The following is a 23,020-nucleotide window of genomic DNA, read 5'->3' on the forward strand; positions in this document are numbered from 1 at the left end:
GTCTTGCCTAGAACATTAAATTAAATATTAAACTTAGATATTACATATTAAAATAAGTGTTCAGATAAATGTTAGAGTACTGTAAGGTCTTTTTTCCTAAATAAGAAAGATTAGACCTATGAAAGAAAGATTAATGTCCTTGCCCCCTTACAAAAGGAGTCACTGGATAAATGAATAACTGTAGATATTAGAATTATTACTCTCTTCTTTAGGAAAAATGGACTCATGTCACAGCTTACCAGTACGAGTGTTTATACTGTTCAGATGGCTCCTCGATTATTGCTCTACATTGGGTTTGTCTCCCGAGCTTTAGCAACCAGATTGTGTCCCACGCTGGCAACCTGAGTCCAGTCTTCCTCATGTTCTCTCCTATCCAGTTAGTCGCCAGTTCTCACTGATTCCTTTCTGTGTAGCTTCTGTATTCCATTCCTCTGCCGTCAAGCTGGTCGAGGCGTTCATGGCTTTAAGTGTCCTGGCCTGTGCTGACTTTCTGTTACACATATTCTGCCAGCCTGGTGTTCCTGAAGCACCACACTTGATACAGAATTGACTGGAAAGGTCTGCTCATCGCAGGAATCCCTTCTCATGTCGTCACCAGCTCTTTCTAAGTACTTCAAGTAATATGAAATTTTAAATTTTCAAGGCAGTTGGTTTCGTTAGTAGACTGTAAATGCTCTGAGTAGTAGAAAACTCTTGTTATGTCTAGCCAAAATATATAAATAGTAAGAGTTGTAAAAGGAGAGGTTTTAGCCCAAAAAAGAGAGCTATAATAGATGGAGAGCTCTTCTTAGATTTCACACAAATTATAATTATGGAAGTTTATTTACAGAATGGTTAATAACCTGAAAAAATGATTTTGTAATCCTGAGCTGTCGTACTCCCTACCACCACCCCCCTTCAGAAGCACAGCCCCAGCGCTCCCCCTTGAGACGCTTGCCGCCACTGAACTCGGAGCAGTGACTGAGCCCCCGGAAAGCCCGAGGGAGGCGACGGGGTGTCCTTTAGAGAAGGATAAGAATTTCAGGAGGTCTTCTGTGCATTCCTGCGCATGAAACTTTCACAGATCGGGACTACCATTTCTTAACTGATAGCAGGACTGCAGTTCCGTATCTTTAGCCAGTTTGGAGAAGACACACAAGAGACCAGGTGGAGCTCTCAGAAATGATGTAGGGCGGTGAGGAGCGTTCGCGTTGCAGCTTCTTTCTCGTCTGCGTGCTTTACCATCAGCTATGCTATCTTATAGTAGAAAACAGTTTTTAGAAATTCTGCCTTAATGACTCCTCTGATTTCTCTAAACTTAGTCATATGATGAATTCATTAAGAAAACTGAGGCGGAGCTTAGCCGAGATTTGGAGACATCACCGACAGCCAAGCCTCAGATTAAAGCGTTTTCTTCAGCTTCTGAGAAGCCCAAGATCAAGCCCCTCCCACTACACAGGTAGTAATTTCTGGTCATTTATCCACGTTCTGCCTTGTTTGAGGAAAGGAGAAGGAAAGATTTTTAGAGATTATCTTTAAGTAAACATGAAACTGTAGAAGCAAAAAATACTATTTTTCTTTTCACTAAAATAAAAATGCTATAAATAATAAATACATTTAGGTCTGAAGCTGTTACCCCTGCAGTCTGGGGTGCAGTGGAAATGATGCTCTCCAGCATTGCAGGTGGCAGCTCGTGAGCTGCTACACCCAGTGTTCAGGCGTAGTCTGCAGCGTCTGACCCAGTAATCCCCCTCCTGGAAATTTAGCTTGAGAAAATAAGGGGTACCCAAAATCTATTTTATGAATATTTTAATCATAACTATTTTTATTAACAAAATACTGGAAACAAAAATAGGTAAATAGCTCAGTGAATTCCGGTTCTATTTAAGTAATAGAATGTTTTGTAGCTATTAACAGATGTAGATGACACTAAGTAGCAACTCTAGCGTATGCAATGTAGTCCATTGAAAATCCGGGTTGTAATATTTATGTGTTAAGCTCTGGGTAAGGATGAGGCTGGTCAGTACCACTGCACACTGAAGGACACCACAAAAGTACAGTGAGACTGGTAGATCATCAAGGCTGAACAAAACAGGACGCTGCTGGGGTTAGCAGAGGCGGCGGGGACAGCAAAAGCCCAGTTGCAAAAACCTTGCACTCACTTATTCTTAGTATTTTGTATTTTAGCTTTTAGAAAATGTAGTGTTTTAGCTGGCGCCGCGGCTCATTAGGCTAATCCTCCGCCTTGCCTTGCCAGCACACCGGGTTCTAGTCCTGGTCGGGGCGCCGGGTTCTGTCCCGGTTGCCCCTCTTCCAGGCCAGCTCTCTGCTGTGGCCAGGGAGTGCAGTGGAGGATGGCCCAAGTGCTTGGGCCCTGCACCCCATGGGAGACCAGGAGAAGCACCTGGCTCCTGGCTTCAGATCAGCGCGGTGCGCCGGCCACAGCGTGCCAGCCGTGGCAGCCATTGGAGGGTGAACCAACAGCAAAAGGAAGACCTTTCTCTCTGTCTCTCTCTCTCACTGTCCACTCTGCCTGTCAAAAAAAAAAAAAAAAAAAAAAAAAGTAGTGCTTTTGAAGGTTTTTAAAACTGTATTTGGGGATTTTTTTGGTTTGTTACAAAAGTCATACAGGCTCATTGCAATAATTTAGTATTACCTGAGTTTGAACTCTAGCTCCAGTACCAGCTGGCAACCTATTTAACCTCCCTGTGCTTCCGGGGTTTTGTTTGTTTGTTTGTTTTTTATTTATTTGAAAAACAGTTACAGAGAGAGGTAGAGCCAAAGAGTCTTCCATTCCACTGGTTCACTCCCCAAATGCCCGCAACGGCCAGAGCTGAGCTGATCCAAAGTGAGGAGCCAGGAACTTCTGGGTCTCCCACGTGGGTGCAGGGGCCCAAGCACTTGGGCCATCTTCCACTGCTTCCCCAGGCCACAGCAGAGAGCTGGGTTGGAAGTGGAGCAGCAGGGACTCGAACTGGCACCCACATGGGATGCCAGCACTGCAGGCCAGGACTTTAACTTGCTGTGCCACAGCGCCGGCCCCTGTGCTTCAGTTTTTTAATAGAGATTTTTATACCTGTTAAACAGGGATGATGATTATGATAATAATAATAAAACCTGATTAATATACTTGTTATGAGGGTTAAAAAAAACTTGAACAGGACCTAGTGCACAGTAAGCATTCCTGTTATCATTAGTGACTGGAGTAGCAGGAAAAAACAAAAAAAATTAAATCATGTCTATGCCAAAGTAGCAAATATCCACTATTAGAAATGTTTCCTTCTGAAATTTTTATGCTTCGATTTTTTTAAAGATTTGTTTATTTATTTGAAAGGCAGAGTTACAGAGATTTAGTAAAGGCAGAGAGAGAGGATTTTCATCCTCTGGTTCACTCCATGGCCAGATCTCTGTTGATCTGAAGCCAGGAGCCAGGAGCTTCTTTCAGGTCTCTCCTGTGGGTGCAGGGGCCCAGGGACTTGGGCCATCTCCCACTGCTTTCCCAGACCATAGCAGAGAGCTGGAACAGAAGTGGAGCAGCCAGGACTTGAACCTGCGCCCATAAGGGATGTCGGCACCAGAGACAACAGCTTTACCTGCTATGCCACAGTAGTGTCCCCTATGCTTAGATTTTATTTGTATTTTTATACAAATAATATATATACACACACATTTTTCCATTACATTATAAGCTTTAAAACTTTTAAATTATATTTTTAAGATTTATTTATTTATTTGAAAGGCATAGTTAGAGAGAGACAGAGAGAGTGAATCTACCATCAGCTGGTTCACTCCCCAAATGACCGCAATGGCTAGAGCTGCGCCAGTCCGAAGCCAGGAGCCAGGAGCTTCTTCTGGGTCTCCCACATGGGTGCAGGGGCCCAAGCACTTAGGTCATCTTCTACTGCTTTCTCAGGCCATAGCAGAGAGCTGGATGGGAAGTGAAGCAGCCAGGACTCAAACCTGCACCCATATGGAATTCTGGCCCTACAGGCAGTGCCTTTACCCACTACACCACAGCGCCAGCCTCTGAATTTATTTATGTGAGACGTAGAGCAACAGACAGAAAGAGGGAGAAACAGAGAGCTCCTCCATCCACTGGTTCACTTCCCAAATGGCCGCAACGGTTGGAGCTGGGCCAGTCCAAAACCAGGAGCCAAGAGCTTCTTCCGAGTCTCCCGCGTTAGTGCAGGGCCATCTTCCACTGCTCTCCCAGGCCATCAGCCTGGGAAGAGGGGCAGCCAGAATATGATCTGGTACACGTGTGGGATGCTGGCACTGCAGGCAGAGACTCAGCCCACTATGCCACAGCGCAGGCCCAGCTCTAAAAATTTTAAATGTGGTATACTGATGAATGGCTTTATAGTTCTCTTAATCCAGCTACTAGAAAAAAATTAATTGTATTTATTTTAAAGGCAGACAGAGATAGAAACTGAGTGGGAGCTCATCTGTTGGGTTACTCTCCCCATGGCCTCAGCAGCCAGAGTTGTGCCAAGCCAAAGCCAGTAACCAGGGGCTGAATTCAGGTTAACCACGTGGTTGGCAGGGACTCAACAACTTGAATCATCACTGCTGTCTCTCAGGGTACACAGTATAGGAAGTTGGAAGCAGGAGCGGAGCCAAAGCTCAAACCCAGGCACTCTGATATGGGGTTCGGATGTCCCAAATGGTACCTTGACTGCTGTGTTTAACACCAGCCACAAGTACTCAGATATTTTAGTCTGAGAGTGACAGTCAGATGTGTGTTTACAGAGATCTTTCTGATCCCAATATAAAGAAAAGATAAAAAGAAGTAAGCTGAGAAGAAGAAAGCATGCTAAGCCAGATGTCAAATAAGCAGTAGTAATACAAATAAGAAATAGATGTATTTTAGGAACACGTATTTCAGAAGTAGACTTGAGTTAAAGGCCTGATGGAGAGGCAGTCGTTTGACGCAGCAGTTAGATGTCACTTAGGATGCCCACATCCCATATCGAGTGCTTGGGTTTGAGTCCCGGCTCCACTCGGCATCCCAGCACCCTGCTAATGCACACCCTGGCAGGGAGCAGGTAATGACTCAAGTCCTTGGGTCCCTGCTACCCATGTGGTCAACCCAGATTGAGTTGCTGGCCCCTGGCTTTGGCCTAGCCCAGCCCCAACTGTTGCAAGCATTTAGTTTAGGGAGTGAACTAGTGGGTGGAAGATACCTTTCTCTCTGTGTGTGTGTGTGTGTGTGTGTGTGTGTGTGTCCCCGTTCATGTCTATGTCTTTCTGCCTTTTAGAGAAATAATTTAAAAAAAAAATTCCAGATGGGGAAGCAAAGAAAATCCACAGTGACTCCCATGTTTTCTCCTAGGTAGCTGATCGGTTCAGCATTCCATTAACCTAAATGGTGGCTTTTTTCTCAGAAGCTTATGATTTTGGTTTTAAATGTTAATTTTGAGATATCATAGTTCATCTAAGTAGAATTATCCAAGAGGCTTGTCAGGATTAGAAATACGAGGATAGTCCATGCATCTGTAGTGGCTGAAGCCGTGAATATACCAACATCATGCAGAGAAGATACCCCTTCAGAGAAAATAAAAGGGAGCCAAGTACATTATGGTAAAATAGTAACATGGTGAATGTGAGCCTCTCCTCTTCACTGTAAGGAACGGAGGACAGCAGCAGGAGGAGTGAGGACTTGGGAGGAAGGGAGTTTGTTTTGGAGGCATGCGTAGAAGCCGAAAGGAATCTCTGGATGGAAAGCTGGAGAAAAGAAAGACAGCAGGTGCTTGGGCAGTGCTGTCTGTAAGGCTATGTGTAACTAGCTCTGAGGATGTGAGACGGTACACCTTTTCCTCCCTGCAGCCAGGAGGACTGTGGGTACAGATAATTTTATAGGTGGAAAGGTTGCGGGAGAGAGAGGTCATGTGTGCCTGATGCCTCTTTGTCTGACTGAGAGAGGCGAGATCATCTGCAGAGAGGAAGAGAGCCAGGATTGGGCTTAATGAACAGAGCAACGACTGAACTAGTCACTTGTGGAGAAGAGGAAAGAAGTTGTCTAAGAATGTCCCCTTTCTGTTGCCGTTTATTGTAGTATCAGCAAGATGCTTATTTCTGCTCACCACACTTTTCTGCTTCAGGTCTGAAACAGCGAAGAGCTGGAAGTCACTTACAGAGGCAGAGCGCTCCAGAGGGTCCCTGGAGTCTATTGCTCAGCACGTCGGTATGTATCCAGAAAAAATTACTTGTATCTGCAGTCTAAGGATTTGTGCAAAGCCCTACAAATCTCAATCTCTTATAGCCTTAATTTTTTTTAATTTATGTAAGTGACAGAAACAGAGCCTCAGTTTGCTGGTTCACTCCCCTGATGCCCACAATGGCCAGGACTGGGCCAAGTCAAAGCTGGGCACTGGGCACTCCCCTGCAGCTTTTGAATAAAAAGTGATTTTCTTAAATAAATCAGTATGTTAGATTAGTTTCATATTTTCAAGTCATATACTAGTTACAAATAAGTTACATGAATCAGTCTTGACAGGCAAGAGTGGACAGTGAGAGAGAGACAGAGAGAAAGGTCTTCCTTTGCCGTTGGTTCACCTCCCAGTGGCTGCTGCGTCCGGTGCACCGCGCTGATCCGATGGCAGGAGCCAGGAGCCAGGTACTTATCCTGGTCTCCCATGGGGTGCAGGGCCCAAGCACTTGGGCCATCCTCCACTGCACTCCCAGGCCACAGCAGAGAGCTGGCCTGGTAGAGGGGCAACCGGGACAGAATCCGGCGCCCCGACCGGGACTAGAACCTGGTAAGAACTGAGGCATGAGTGTATCATCAGCATCTCTGAATTCCCCCTTAATCAGATTTTGTATCTGATTCTGTATATTTTCAACTTATGTCCCAGAATAAATAAATGGTTATATATATTTCTAAAGTTTAAAAAATAAGAATTATTGAAAATCAAACATAATTCAGTAAGGAAGTTACAGGCACTTTAAAAAGTGCCTGGGAGTACCTGCTGTGGTGTAGCAGGTTAAGCTGCCATCTGCAGCCCCAGCATCCCATATGGGCACTGGTTTGAGTCCCAGTTACTCCACTTCTGATCCAGCTCCCTGCTAATATGCCTGGGAAAGCAAAAGAAGGTAGCCCAAGTCCTTGGACCCTTGCACCCATGTGGATACCTGGAAGAAGCTCTTGGCTCCTGCCTTCGGATTGGCCCAGCTCTGACCATTGGTGGTCATTTGGGGAATGAACCAGAGGGTGGAAGATCTCTCTTTCCTTCTCTCTCTCTGTATGTAACTCTGCCTTTCAAATAAATAAATAAATCTTAGGGGAAAAAAAAAAAAAAAACCCTGCCTAGCACTAATAATAAAATAGAGATTTGAATTCAAATTTTTTTAAAGACTTATTTATTTATTTTGAAAGAGTTAGGAGAGACAGCAGAAAGAGAGAGAGAATCTTCCATCTACTGGTTCACTTCCCTGGTGGCCGCAATAGCCAGCACTGGGCCAGGCTGAAGCCAGGAGCCAGGAGCTTCTTCTGGATCTTCTACTTGGGTGGCAGGGGCCCAGGTACTTGGGCCATCCTTTGCTTCTTTCTGAGGCCATGAGCAGGGAGCTGGATCAGAAGTAGAGCAACCAGGATTCAGACTGACATCCTGTGGAATATAGGTTTCACAGGCAGCGGCTTTACCACAAAGCTGGCCATTCCAAACTTCCAGTTCTTGGCCTGGGGGCAGGCTTTTGACCTAGTAGTTAAAAAGCCACTTGAGCGGCTGGATCATTGAATGAAGTGTGTAGGCTCAGGTCCCAGCTTTGCTCCTTGTCCAGTTTTCTGCTAATAATCAGGTTTGGTTCAAGTACTTGGTTCCCTGTCACTCACCTGGGAGACCTGGATTGAATTCCTGGCTCCTGGCTTTGCCTTGCCCAACCCTAGCTGTTTGCAGGTATTTGGGGAGGGAACCAACAGATGGGAGCTCTATGTCTGCCTCTCAAATAAATCTTGATTTGTTAATTAATTTTATTATTATGCTTACTTTGGAAATTTAGCTATGAAAGTGGTCTGTCTGCAGAAATGATCTTTTTTCTTTTCTTTTTTTACATTTGGGAGCTTAAAGTCTCCCCCCAAAACTCATTCATTTAGTGATATAAATAGCAGTATAGTTGTCCCTCCATTCTTTGTTTTCTGTTTGAAGGATGAGTGAACATGTAGTATCTATCATACAATTCTGTTTTTGCTTGAGGATTATCATACAAAGCAGTGGTCCCAGAAGCTCAAATCTATTTTTCTTCACTTTATAAGACAATACTTAAGAAATTATGGGGTCAGCATTGTGGTGTAGCAGTAGAAGTTCAAGTTCTGGCTACTCTGCTTCCAATCCAACTTCCTACTAATGTGATTGGGATGACAACAGGAGATGGCCCAAGTGCTTGAGCCCCTGTAAACCATGTGGAAGACAGATGGAGCTACTGGCTTTGGCCTGGTTCAGCCCTGGCCGTTGCAGCCATTTGGGGAGTGAACCAGCAGATGGAAGATCCGTCTCTCTGTGTCTCTCTTTCAGTCTCCTTTCAAATAAATAAATCTTTTTTAAAAAGTAGTATATTTTAATCAAAACAGTTCATATTTATTGACCAGAGTGTTCTTTCACTTACATTTGGCTGTTGTTTAAATTTAGATCCTAGAAATTGAAAGATTATGATTAATTAATTTTGATCTAGTGATTTTTTTTTTTCTTCAAGGTACTTCATTGTCAAGTTCTGAGAGATCAGTATCAGAAAGGTCACTGCCTGCCTATGCGAAGAGGGTGATTGAATTGGACAGTCGAACAGAAGAACGTTTGCAGACCCCATCTCCTGTTCTCAGGTTGTCGAGAACAGCCGGAGCGGAATCTGGAGATTCTTTAGAAAATGTACCTTCATTACCTCTTCTTAGAGAATTAAGTATCCCTGGTGGAGTTCTTGATGGGTCAAACGCCAAGACTGAAGAACTTAGTCAAAAACCAGAAACACGAAAACTAGAACATGCGAAATTGGAGGAGACTGGGATTGAAGGTGACTGCTCTAAACCTTCGGAGAAGTCAGATGTCTTACTGCAGCTGGACCTAGAACAGGGAGACGCATCTGGAAGTCTCTCAAATAAAGATCTTCCTTTGGATTCTGTAGATGTTGAGAAAGATTTAGTTAGATTAGTCATTGAAAATCTTCATACAAAAGAGGAAGTACTGAAAGAGAGACGGTCAGATCAAGATGTGGATCGTGGTCCAGCCATCCAGTCAGAAGACGTCCATGGACAAAAGAACAGAGAGGAAAGGGGTCTGCCTTCATCGCAGCATCTTTTTACTCCTAAAGAGGCATCATACTCCGAAGAAATTGAAGCATCTTCTCTCAAAAGAGAAATCTCCGCTGAATTGTACAAAGACGACTTTGAGGGGTCATCTCCGTCACTCAGCAAAGACTCCCAGGTTTGCAGAGAAAGGTCTCAGTCACCGGGGAGCTCCAGGCACAGAGCCGCCAGCTTTGGGAGTGAGGATGAAGTCAGCGAGTGCCTCAGTGAGCAGAGCCTCTCCGTGCATAGCAGCGCCCACTCTGAGAGGCTGCTGGAGCTCAGGTCCCCTCCTGAGCTCGTGGGAAGTCCGGAGCGCGGCGATGCGGAGCGAGAGCGGGGAGCCACTCCGTCGCCCGCCCCGGCCTCCGCTGCTGCCGCGGGGGAGTTACTGGATTTCCACATCGGTGACAGGGTGCTGATCGGCAATGTTCAGCCGGGGACTCTGCGATTCAAGGGTGAGACTCGCTTTGCTAAAGGATTTTGGGCTGGAGTGGAACTGGATAAACCTGAAGGAAATAACAATGGAACCTATGATGGCATTGTGTATTTTGTATGCAAAGAGAAGCATGGCATTTTTGCTCCTCCTCAAAAAATATCTCACATTCTAGAAAACTTTGATGACGACACAGACATAAATGAAGATGACTGTTATTCAGATGAACAGTATCAATACTATAATCAGGAGCAGAAAGCCGCAGAGGGTCCACGAGACAGAGAAAAAGATGCCGCTGAATATTTTTATGAGGAATCTCTCCCTAGTACGCATGGTGTAGAAGCCTCAGTGGACAGAGATAAAAGCCTTAAGATAGAACCAGATCCTATACAGGAGGTTTCTGGGGTACTTGAAGGCCGTGTTCTCCAGCAGTCGTTAGTGGATTCACTGGTTTCTTCCAAGGAAAACAAGGACCTTGTTTGTGGTGTCGCAGAAAAGGTTTCCACTGGTGTAGAAGAGGAAGCTTCAGACAGCACCTGCTCCGGAGAACTAAAGAAGCAGCAGCAGTTTACAGAGAAGGAAGAGAACCTATGTTCTGAACCTCCAGAAAAGCTTTCTACCCCGCTTTTGGACCTTTTAACAAGAGAAAAAAACCAACTGGAAGCCCAGCTGCGGTCATCACTAAATGAGGAGAGACAGTCCAAACAGCAGCTGGAAACGGTCGGCTCACTGGCGGACAGTTTACTGAACGGGTTTGTGAAGGACACCGTCAATCAACTACAGCAAATCAAGAAGGCCAGGAATGAGAAGATCCAGCTGAGCAACCAGGAGCTGCTTGAGGATGACCAGCAGGAAGTGCCACCCCCAGGCCTGTCCCAGAGTCCGGAGCAGCAGTCCCCACGTGTCCCAGGTGGTCTCTTAAGGTCTGAACTGGAAGACGAAAAAGAAGAGATTTCCTCTCCAGATATGTGCCCCCGACCGGTAAGTGTTTCATCTACACAAAGTGTCAGTTTTCCTTACTGTGTGGTGCTGTCTGATTCTCTAGCTCCTGGTAGATATTTTCCCTGACTGGCTGATTAGTAGGGACAGGTCACTGTACCAGGTTTCAAGGGCCTTGTCGCAGTTTTCCTGTCTGCAGTGTGATTGTCTTCTGTTACATCATGCGTAGTCACTGTAGGGTTGTCACAAACACCGGCAGGTTCCTGGGAACTAGAACATCCATGTAAGCTGCTAGGTTGACACTCCCGGTGTGCCCTCCAACGGGAGAGGTCACCTTCCAGGTTCACTGGGCACACTTGCTCTGTGGCGCTTTCCCGTGGCTCTCTACTCCGTTCCTTCTTGCCTCTGAAGTCAGCAGCTCACACATCTGCTCAGTCATGGTTGCCCTGCAGCAGTTGCCATGTGTGATGTGGATCTGATAAGACTGAAGTAGATCTACTATGACATATATTCAGACCACCAACTTGTGTAGATGACCCCAAGGGCAGTCAAGCAAAAGTAATGATTTTGAGTAACTTGGGCCACATAATCGCCAAAGGTGAGAAATTCCATATCCCATTTCCATATGCTAGGGACAGTCCTTCAGAAACAGAATAATGATGACACAAAAAGGGAAAAAGCAAATACTAAACAGTTTATAAAGTTTAAGAACAAGTTTTACATAAGTGAATTGTGGGAACAGAATAATTTTTTCTTAAATTGTTTTTTAGTAGCCAGCCTGTGGTTTTAACTTTATGTGTTTACAGGGAAATGTTAAGTGTAGTCTGTCACCTTGTCCAGTGATCTGAGGACACTAACTGGTCTGTGTTTGCACGGTTCTATAGGAGAGCCCAGTGTTTGGTGCCAGCGGGCAGGAGGAGCTTGCCAAGAGACTCGCTGAGCTGGAGATCAGCCGTGAGTTCCTGAGTGCTCTAGGAGATGACCAAGACTGGTTTGATGAAGACTTTGGTTTGAGTTCTTCCCACAAGATTCAAAAAAATAAGGCAGAAGAAACGATTGTGCCTCTCATGGCAGAACCTAAAAGAGTACCCCAAAAGCCGTGTGAAACAGTATTGGCCGTCCCACATACTGCAGAGGAAGTAGAAACTCTTGTACATGATGCAGCAGAAGAGCTCTGGAAGTGGAAAGAACTAGGCCGTGACCTCCACAGCGTCAGTATTCCTACAAAACTGCTTGGCTGTGCCAGTAAGGGGCCAGATGTGGAAAGCACTAGTAAAAGGGTCTACAAACAGGTGTGTCACACGGAAAGTTTGCTTTCATCTTCTGTCCCATCGTCTACACTTCGAATTCTTAGCCATTGTATTTTATTTTTCTCTCTCTATCAAGGTGGTTTTTGATTTAACAAAAGAGATTTTTGAGGAAATATTTGCTGAGGATCCCAACTTGAATCAGCCTGTCTGGATGAAGCCATGCAGGATCAACTCAAGCTATTTCCGACGAGTGAAAAATCCCAACAACCTTGATGAAATTAAGGTAAACTGCGAACTATACAGTATCTCCTTTTTGATTTGCTGTTTATTTACACAGGTCTATAAATGTCCCAAAAGCATATATTCTGTATTACTCATCATTATGCCCTCAGGGCCTGTTCCATAGTGTGTATTTAGTAAATATTTGTTCTGCTTTCTCCAAATCCTCACCAGCACTTACTACTTTCTGTCTTTTTGGTAATAGCCATTCTAACTGGGATGAAGTGCTACCCCATTGTAGGTTTTTTTTTTTTTCTTTTAGACTTATTTTATTTGCAAGGCAAAGTTAGAAAGAGAGAGAGGGAGAGACAGAGCTAGAGGTCTTTCATCCACTAGTTCATTCACCAGATGGCCACAATGTCTGGAGCTGGGCCAATCCGAAGCCAGGAGCCAGGAGCCAGGAGCTTTTTCCGAGTCTCCCAAGTGGGTGCAGGGGCCCAAGCACTTGGGCCATCTTTCACTGCTTTCCCAGGCCATCAGCAGGGAGCTGGACCCGAAGCAGAGCAGCCAGGACTCGAATTGGTGCCCATGGAGACTTAGCCTGCTATGCCACGGCAGCAGCCCCTCATTCTAGTTTTGTGCCTCCCTGTTGACTGGTGGTAGTGAGCATTTTTCATGTATTTGTTGGTCACTTGTATTTCTTCCTTTAAGAAACGTCTGTTGAGATCCTTTGTCTTTTTCTTACCTGGATTGCTTGTTTTTGTTATTGAATGTTTTGAGTCCCTTATATATTCTGAGTATTCATTCTTTGTCCAGCGAATAGCTTACAGCTATTATCTCCCAGCATACTGGTCGTCTCACCACTCTGCTGATTGTTTTGCCGTTCAGAAACTTCTTACTTGACATAATCCCAATTGTTTAGTTTTGCGTTTGTTGTTTGTGCTTTTAAAGTGCTATCCAAAAAAATCTTTGTCTGCAACAATGTCTTAAAGTGTTCCCCTGTGTCTTCTAGCACTTTCAGTTTTGAGTTTTACATTTTGGTCTTTGTGCTATCTCATATCTCATGTATGATAATACTCACATATGGTTAGAGCAGAGATTCGACTTCGTGTGCGGATGCATGTGTGTGATGTAGTATCTCCAGTTTTACCAGTACTAGTGACTGAAAAGACTGCCCTTCCTCCAGTGTATGTTCTTGGCCCCTTTTGTCAAAACTTCACTTGGCCTTCTGCAATTCACTGAATCCACGAGCAATGGAAGAATGATCATGAAGGGAAACCATGAATCTTGAATTTGTGTTAAAAAAAAAAAAGAACATGACTTTTAACAGTTATTTCCTACTTACATACAATTCATAATTTAATAAACAATTGGTACATATCCAGCAAGATAAATTACTGCAACTCATAGAAGTTGATGGAATTTAGAGAAAGGTATAATGTTGTAGAGGGACAAAGGAAAACATGTGACAACATGCCAGCCCTACACACTAGGTGCTACCTTTCCACCTTTGACTTTGGACGTTTCAAATAGCTAATGTGGTATTTTGGACTGTGTAAGATAATAATATGATATGTAAAAATATTTTGTTACCTTAAAGACCTTTGAAAGGATTAGGTGCCCAGAAGCTATCAGGACTTTGGATTTTGAAGTCACATGGGAAGTAGACCACTCTGCTAGTCACAGGTTTCCCTAATTCAGCAAAGGTTATCTATCCGGAGCAGGGCTTGTCAAACTTCAGTGTGCTGGGAATAGCCAGGGATCCCATGAAGATGGAGATGCCTCATTGGCACAGCGGGGTGAGGCCTGAAGTTGTGCATCTCTGCCCAGCTCCCAGCTGCTGCTGCTGCTGCTGCTGCTGTGCCCGGGACCACTCAGCTGCTAGGCTTTAGGATTGTTTCCAGAGTTATTTGATGAGAGGCAGCTTTGAACGCTCCATGCTGACAGAGCATCAACATGTGCTCATGAGATGTGCCTGTTTCAGGAGTCGACACTGGCCCGTGGACCAAATCCAGTCCCCTGTATGTTTCTAAGGCATCTTTTTGGACCATAGCCATGCCCATTTGTTTACATATTATCCATGGCCTATTTTCTGCTACAGCATGGACTTGAATAGTTGTGGCAAAAGCCAGGTGGCCCACAAAGCCTAAAATATTTAATGTGACCCTTTACATAAGAAATTTGCCAGCGCTTGGCATAGAGTCAGTAGCTTTTCAAAACTCACTGTCTGTTCCATTCCTTCCACCTTTCCATGATTGATGACTCCTCAAACGTAACGTGTGTAGGAGTCTGTGTAGGTGAGAGTGGTGGACTCTGGGGCACATTGGGAGTTCTCAGTTGATTCTCATTCATACGTGTGTCCATTTCCCCATTAAGAATGTTGTTTTTAGGCCGGCGCCGTGGCTCACTAGGCTAATCCTCCGCCTAGCGGCGCCGGCACACCGGGTTCTAGTCCCAGTCGGGGCGCCGGATTCTGTCCCGGTTGCCCCTCTTCCAGGCCAGCTCTCTGCTGTGGCCAGGGAGTGCAGTGGAGGATGGCCCAGGTGCTTGGGCCCTGCACCCCATGGGAGACCAGGAGAAGCACCTGGCTCCTGGCTCCTGTCATCAGATCAGCGCGGTGCGCCGGCCGCAGTGCGCCGGCCGCGGCAGCCATTGGAGGGTGAACCAACGGCAAAGGAAGACCTTTCTCTCTGTCTCTCTCTCTCACTGTCCACTCTGCCTGTTAAAAAAAAAAAAAAAAAAAAAAAAAGAATGTTGTTTTTAACAGAAGCAACTTAAATCCAGTGAAACATCCCAGCAGTTTTCAGGGTGCGTGCATCACTGTGGCATACGGTAGATGTTGTGCACTAATTTTAATTTTGAAGTGTCATTTTGATTTTTAAGGGTGACAGTTCAAATCATGGTACTTCAAAGTAAACCACCCCAGACAAAGGCTTATGCTTTAATCACAGCAGTATTCCCAAAGATTTCTGTGGGACTTTTCAGGCTTACAATTTTATGTTTCTTCAGTAGTTGTACCTGCTTGAAGTTAGTTATGGCGATTCTTGGGAAAAGGGAACTCTAACGAGATTTCTCTTTGCAGATTCATCAGTAAGTTTACTTTAATATACTGTGTAAAAACAAAAATTCTTTAAATGAATAAACTAAACATTTGGAAGGCAGCTCTGCTCACCACTATACCACCAACGCACACATAAACTAAACATTTGGCATGCTTTTCCCATGAAATTGCCAAGTGAAAGTCTTAAGTGGAAGAAATGTATGTGATCTTGTGTCAGAAGTATTTAGTTATTAGCCTGCCCTGTTTAGTGCCCAGCAAACACATGAATCTCAGGAACTTCGTTGTGTTTCATTTGTTCCTCTTATTTCCACAGAACTTCATAGCAACCGAAGTACTAAAGTTATTCAGTCTTAAAAAGGAGCCAAACAACAAAACAGACTGGCAGAAAATGATGAAATTTGGAAGAAAGAAGAGAGATCGAGTGGATCATATCTTGGTCAGTATGTCCAAGCACACCATTTTTATCTCGAGCATATCTTCTGAAATCAGAATGTAGATGGATTCCAAACGGAAAAAGGATATGATTGATCCTAAGTCTATAAGATTAATTTTAAAAATTTTTCTGTTTGTTTATTTAAAAAGCAGAGAGAGCAGGCTTCCCCCAAATACTCAGAGTAGCGAGGGCTGGGCCAGACCAGAGCCAGGAGCCCAGAGCTCAGTGCGCGTCTTCCACATGGATGAGAGTGGTGCACACTGACAAGCTGGAATGGAGAGGAGCCAGGAGCAAATCCAAGGACCCTGGTACAGAGTGCCAGCGTCAGCAGCAGCAGCTTAACTGCCACACCCCCACCCCGATGGTAAAGTCGTACCGCTCCCACACGCTGCATTCCTCCCTCACCCCCGTTTTGGAAATTGCCTTCTTTTATACTTGGTAAATATTTAACGTAACAGTACTTAAGAAATCAAAACTTGCATGGAAGCAGAGTTTAAGACTGTAGATTGAAAACACCGGTGTGGATTCTGGGATCAGGCTACCTGAGTTTAAATCCCTGTTCTGCCACTTACTTCGTGTGTAATCTTGGACAAGTTTACCTAACCTTTTTGTGCTTCATTTCTATCTACCAAATGAAGATGATATTAATAAGTACCCACCGGAACAGATTATTGAGGATTAAATGAGTGTTTAGATAGAGTCATACACCGATTAATGACAGGTACGTTTTATGAAATGTGTCATTAGGCAGTTTCATCACCGTAGGAACATCAGACAGTATACTTAAGCCTAGACGGTGTAAGTCAGTCATTTCACGTGGCCTCTTGATGCTGCCGAGACACGTGGGAAGCGTGAGGCGTATACAGCTCCTGCCAGAGTAACACAGCATTTTTATTGAAAGCTTTTATGTATTTTGTTTAAAGCTTGTATGTATTTATTTGAGACAGTTACAGACAGAGTGAGGGAGAAACAGAAGGGTCTTCATCTGCTGTTCACTCCCCAAATGGCCAGAGCGGCCAGAGCTGAGCTGATCTGAAGCCAGGCGCTTCTTCCAGGTCTTCCATGTGGGTGCAAGGGCCCAAGCACCTGGGCCATTTTCCACTGCTTTCCCAGGCCATTAGCAGGAAGCTTGATTGGAAGAGAAACAGCTGGATTCAAACCACTGGCGGCCATGTGAGATGCCTGCACCGCAGGCAGAGGCTTAGCCCAATCCTCCACAGCACTGGCCCCCACAGCATACTGGTTAAACAGTGAACTTCCGTTTTCTTATAAGTAGAAGAGAAATAACACTGATAAATAATGATAAAAAGTACAGTGTGTCACATACATAAGCCAGTAACATAATCTTTTTTTTTTAAAGTTTTATTTATTTATTTGAAAGTCAAAGTTACACAGAGAGAAGAGAGAGGCAGAGAGAGGTCTTCCACCTGCTGGTTCACTCCCTTGTTGGCCACAATGCCCGGAGCTGCGCTGAGCCAAAGCCAGGAGCTTCTTCCGGGTCTCTTACGCGAGTGCAGGGTCCCACGGACTTGGGCCATCTTCCACTGCTTTCCCAAGCCATAGCAGAGAACTGAATCGGAAGTGGAGCAGCTGGGACTTGAACTGGCACCCATATGGGATGCTGGCACTGCAGGCGGTGGCTTTACCCTCTATGCCACAGTGCTGGCCCCAAATTTTTTTTTTTTTTTTTTTTGCTAACACTTTTTAATTGACAAGTCATGATTGTAAACATTTGTGGCATGTGATGTTTTAAGCATACAGTCTACAATATGGAATGGTTAAGGTGACATATCCATTTTTATGGTAAGCCATTGACATTTACTGTCTTAGTTGTTTTGAAACATACTTATGAGGGGTCTTCAAAAAGTTCATGGAAATGTATATTTATGAAAACAGAACACATGGGCTTCAGTTTTTTTCTTGTACCAAAATAAACTTATCTTTCAATTCCACTTTCTGCAGACATTTTGCAGTGCTCTCCTATTATTGATTAGTCACCCTGCTATGACTCAAAATTGATTCCTCCTGTCTGTCTGAACCCTTTGGTCAGCAACTCATTTCCTTCCTCTACCTGCTCGGCCTCTGATAACCATCATTCTACTTTGCACTTCTATGATCTAATAGTATTTGTCTTTCTGTGCCTAGCTCTTTTCACTTAACACAGTATCCTCTGTGTTCATCCATGTCACAAATGACACAATTCTCTTCTTTTTTACATTGTGTAGTATTCCATTGTTTATAAATACCACATTTTCTGCATCCATTCATCCCTTGACGGACACTAGGTTGATTCCGTAGCCTGGCTGTTACAAATAAAGCTACAGTGAATATGGGAATCCAGATATCCCTTTGACATACTGATTTCAGTTCTTTTGAATATATGCCCGCAAGTGTGGTTGCTAGATCATATGGCAGTTCTGTTTTTAGAGGAACATTCATACTGTGTTGCATAATAGTTGTACTAATTACCTTCCCACCAATAGTGTATGAAGATTACCTTTTTTTTTTTTTTTTTTTTTTTTTTTTTTTTTTTTTTTTTGACAGGCAGAGTGGACAGTGAGAGAGAGAGACAGAGAGAGAAAGGTCTTCCTTTTGCCGTTGGTTCACCCTCCAATGGCCGCCGCGGCCGGCGCGCTGCGGCCAGCGCACCGCGCTGATCCGATGGCAGGAGCCAGGAGCCAGGTGCTTTTCCTGGTCTCCCATGGGGTGCAGGGCCCAAGCACCTGGGCCATCCTCCACTGCACTCCCTGGCCACAGCAGAGGGCTGGCCTGGAAGAGGGGCAACCGGGACAGAATCCGGCGCCCCAACCGGGACTAGAACCCGGTGTGCCGGCGCCGCTAGGCGGAGGATTAGCCTAGTGAGCCGCGGCGCCGGCCTGAAGATTACCTTTTCTCTGCATCATTGCCAACTCTTTATCTTTCAACTTTTTGAAACAAAGCCAAAATAACAGAAATGAGGTGGTAGGTAGCTCATTGTGATTTTAATATGCATTTCCCCAGGGATTAGTGATGCTACACATTTTTTAATGTACCTATTGGCCATTTATTTGTATGTCTTTAAAGGCAGAGATACAAAGAGAGGTAGAGACAGAGAAAAATCCTCCACCCACTGATTTGACTCCCCAAATGGCTGCAACTACCAGGGCTGGGCCAGGCTGAAGCCAGGAGCCAGGAGCTTCTTTCGGGTCTCCCACATGGGTGCAGGGCCCCAGGCACTTGGGCCATCTTCCATTGCTTTCCTGGGCACATTAGCAGGCAGCTGGATACAAAGTGGAGTAGCCTAGATTCAAACCACCACCCACAAGGGATGCTGGTGCTGCAGGCTGGGGCTTTAACCCGCTGAGCCACAGAGCCGGCGCTTTTGTATGTCTTCTGAGAAATGTCTGTCTAGGTCTTCTGCCCATTTTTAAAGATTGAGTTACTGATTTTCTTGCTGGTGAGTGGTTTGAGTTCCTGACATGTTTTTCATGATGATCCCTCCCTTCACAGAGGTGTGGTTGGCAGATGTCCTCTCCCATTCTGGGGGTCTTCTCTGCACTTGGCTGTTCCCTTCACTGCGCCGAAGCTTTCTAGTTTGATGCGATACCATTTGTCTGTTTCGCTTTTGTCGACTAGGCTTTCGTAGTCATTTGTAAGAAAATAGTTATTCAAGCCTATATGATGGAGGTTTTTTTTTTTTTTTGGACAGGCAGAGTGGACAGTGAGAGAGAGACAGAGAGAAAGGTCTTCCTTTGCCGTTGGTTCACCCTCCAATGGCGGCCGGCGCACCGCGCTGATCCGATGGCAGGAGCCAGGTGCTTCTCCTGGTCTCCCATGGGGTGCAGGGCCCAAGCACTTGGGCCATCCTCCACTGCACTCCCTGGCCACAGCAGAGAGCTGGCCTGGAAGAGGGGCAACCGGGACAGAATCTGGTGCCCCAACCGGGACTAGAACCCGGTGTGCCGGCGCCGCAAGGCAGAGGATTAGCCTAGTGAGCCGCGGCGCCGGCCGAGTTTTTCCTTTCCTCATTGTGTGTTCTTGGCACCTGTGTGCGTTTATCCCTGTGCCGTCTCCTCTGTCCTGTTGGTCAGTGTGTCTGTCTCACGTCAGTGCCAGTGTGTTTATCCCTGTGCCGTCTCCACTGCCCCACTGGTTAGTGTGTCTGTCTCACGTCAATGCCAGGCTGTTTTGGCAATTGCTTTATAGTATATTTTGGAGTCAGCTGTGTTCTTTTCGCTCATGACTGTTTTAGGATACTGGGAAGTCTTTTGTAGTTCCATATGAATTTAAGGATGGTTTTTTTTCTGAGGCAAACATTTGGCCTACCAATTAAAATGCTGATTAGGGCACCTTGTCCACATCAGAGCACCTGGATTTTTTTTTAAGATTTATGTATGTATGTATGTATGTATGTATGTATTTGCATGGCAGAGACAGAGGTCTTCCATCCGCTGGTCACTCCCTAAATGGCCACAAACACTGGACCTGGGCTGATCCAAACCAGGAGCTTCTTCCAGGTCTCCTACACAGGTGCAGGGGCCCAGGGTCTTGGGCCATCTTCTGCTGCTTTCCCAGGCCATCACAGAGAGCTGGATTGGAAGAGGAGCAGCCAGGACTCGAACCAGCACCCCCTGAGTACCTACATTCGATTGCTGGTTTTGGCTCTCCTGTTTCCAGCCTCCTGCTAAATGCAGACCTGTTACTGCCACCTACATGGGAGACCCCAACTGAGTTCCCAGCTCCTGTCTTCAGCCCTCTGGGTGCTGTGGGCATTTGGGGAATGAATCAGTGGGAGGAAATAGTCTGTCTCTCAAAATAAGTTTAAGAATTGTTTTTCTATTTCTGTGAAAAATGATACTGGAATTTTAGAGACAGAGAGAAAGGTCTTCCTTCCGTTGGTTCATTCCCCAAATGCCCACTCTGTGCTGATCCAAAGCCAGGAGCCAGGTGCTTCCTCCTGGTCTCCCATGCGGGTGCAGGGCCCAAGCACTTGGGCCATCCTCCACTGCACTCCCTGGCCACAGCAGAGAGCTGGACTAGAAGAGGAGCAATCAAGACTAGAACCCGGCGCCCATATGGGATGCCGGTGCCACAGGCAGAAGATTAGCCAAGCGAGCCATGGTGCCAGCCCCTGATACTGGAATTTTTGATAGGGATGGTACCGCATTTTCAGATCACTTTGAGAACTGGATATTTTCACAGTATGAACACAAATACCTTCCCATTTATTTGTTTTCTTCCATTTCTGTCATCAGTGCTTTCTAGTTTTCAGCATTCAGGTCTTTTGCCTCCTTTAAATTTACATCTAAATATTTTTCTGTTGTGGCTGTGGTAAATGGGATTGTTTTCTTCATTTTTTTTTGAGTAGTTCATTATTATTATTATTATTATTATTATGAAGAAACACTGCTGGTGTTTGCATATTGATTTTTGTGTCCTGCAGCTTTATTCAACTTGTTTTGTAGTTCCAACACCTTTTTGTTGGACACTTATAGGATTTTCTATGTGTAAGGTCGAATCATCAAATATGACAGCCTACAGTTTCACTTCTTTCCTACTAGGATGACTTTTACTTCCTTTCTGATTGTTCTGGCTGGAATTTCTAGTACTATGGTGGAAAGCAGGGGCAGGAGCAAGCATATCTTAGAAGAAAAGGTAGGGGCCGGCGCTGTGGTTCTAGTCCCAGCTGCTCCACTTCCAATCCAGCTCTCTGCGATGGCCTGGGAAGGCAGTAAAAGATGGCCCAAGTCCTTGGGCCCCTGCGCCTGCGTGGGAGGCCCAGAGGAAGCTCCTGGCTCCTGGCTTCGGATTGGCGTAGTTCTAGCCATTGTGGCCAATTGGGGAGTGAACCAACGGATGGAAGACCTCTTTCTCTCTCTCTCTCTGCCTCTCCTCTCTCTGTGTAACTCTGACTTTCAAGTAAAAAATAAATCTTTTAAAAAAATAAAAAGGTGTCAACTTTTCACCATTGAAAATGACGTTTATCATAGATGGCTTTCATTATGTTGAGGTACATTCCCTCTGTATCTACTCTGTTGACAGTTTTTTTTTTTTTTTAAGATATTTTATTTATTTGAAAGGCGGAGTTACAGAGAGGCAGAGAGAGAGAGAGAAATATCTCCCATCTGCTGATTCACTGCTCAAATGGCCACAATGGCCAAGACCTTCCAGCTCCCCACATGGGTGCAGGGCCCAAGCACTTGGACTGTCTTCCCCTGCTTTCCCAGGCACATTAGCAGGGAGCTGGATTGGAAGTGGAGCAGCCAGGACTCTTAACTGGCACCCATATGGGATGCCGGCACCACAGGTGGCAGCTTTGCCACAATGCCAGGCCCTGTTGACAGTTTTTATCATGAAAAGGTGTTGAGTTTTGTCAAATACTTTGTCTGCATTTATTAATCTGATTATATGATTTTTATCCTTCATTTTGTTAATGTAGCTGTGTACTTGTGTATGTTGACGCATCCTTGTGTTTCAGGGATAAATCCCACTTTGATTGTGGTGAATGATCCTTTTATCAACCTGATTCTTTTCTTTTCTTTTTTAAGATTTATTTATTTATTTGAAAGTCAGAGTTACACAGAGGGAGAGGAGAGGCAGAGAGAGAGATAGGTCTTCCATCCCCTGGTTCACTCCCCAAATGGCCACAATGGCCGGAGCTGCGCCAATCCGAAGCCAAGAGCCAGGAGCTTCTTCTGGGCCTCTCACACGGGTGCAGGGGCCCAAGGACCTGGGCCATCTTCTACTGCCTTCCCAGGCCATAGCAGAGAGCTGGAGCAGAAGTGGGGCAGCCAGGACTCAAACTGGTACCCATATAGGATGCCAGCACTACGGGTGGCGGTTTTACTGCTACGCCACAGTGCCGGCCCCCAAACTGATTCTTAATTGCCGTTTGAAACCCCTGTAACATGATAAATCATTACAACAGACATTTCATGATAAACAGCTGCTCCTTCCAAATGCATTTTTTAGCAGCTGCTGGGGCTGGGAAGGTCCCTAATCAGTCTAGCTCTACGTGTGTCTTTAAAGGATTATTCGAGCAAAACACAAAGAATGGTGCTTGGGACATAAACCCCTCTATCAGCCGAAAAAGAGGAGATCTCTTTCAACTCTCCTTTTTCATTCACCATCCCTTGGTCCCACACAAAAGCGTTGATTAATTACTAGCTAAGAATTTGAGCTGTTTTTAGCAGTGCAGTCTCAAAGAGAATAAGAACAAGTAATTAGATCAAGTATTTGTATGTCCTTTATGTATGGTGACTGGAGGATCTCCCTACTCAAGATAGAATCTCAAATAGCAAATTTTATAGTGAAAGCATCCAGCTCATGATCCAATCTCCGCTACAGCCTGTGATCTGAGATTCAGCAGCTCCGGAGTTTCTGCTTCTCATTGATAAGCCTTCCTCATAGTTAGCCTGAGTTGGCTTTTGTGAGCAATTACAGCTTACGCTAC

The 23,020-nt window shown here is 45.1% G+C and overlaps 1 protein-coding gene across 4 annotated transcripts in view; it reads left to right on the top strand.

Moving 5' to 3' along the window:
• Positions 1-23,020, top strand: part of CEP350 (centrosomal protein 350) — a 159,080-nt gene that overhangs the window by 131,673 nt on the left and 4,387 nt on the right. For all 4 annotated transcript variants that reach the window (XM_008263850.5, XM_008263852.5, XM_089299463.1 and 1 more), the window contains 6 exons: positions 1,302-1,438; positions 6,081-6,163; positions 8,668-10,667; positions 11,510-11,917; positions 12,012-12,158; positions 15,469-15,591. In XM_008263850.5, the coding sequence (XP_008262072.3) occupies positions 1,302-1,438; positions 6,081-6,163; positions 8,668-10,667; positions 11,510-11,917; positions 12,012-12,158; positions 15,469-15,591 (2,898 nt within the window). The remainder of the gene's footprint in view (positions 1-1,301; positions 1,439-6,080; positions 6,164-8,667; positions 10,668-11,509; positions 11,918-12,011; positions 12,159-15,468; positions 15,592-23,020) is intronic.

This window comes from Oryctolagus cuniculus, chromosome 7 (genome assembly GCF_051225735.1).
Source record: "Oryctolagus cuniculus isolate XC-2025 breed Fujian yellow rabbit chromosome 7, ASM5122573v1, whole genome shotgun sequence".
NCBI lineage: Eukaryota > Metazoa > Chordata > Mammalia > Lagomorpha > Leporidae > Oryctolagus > Oryctolagus cuniculus.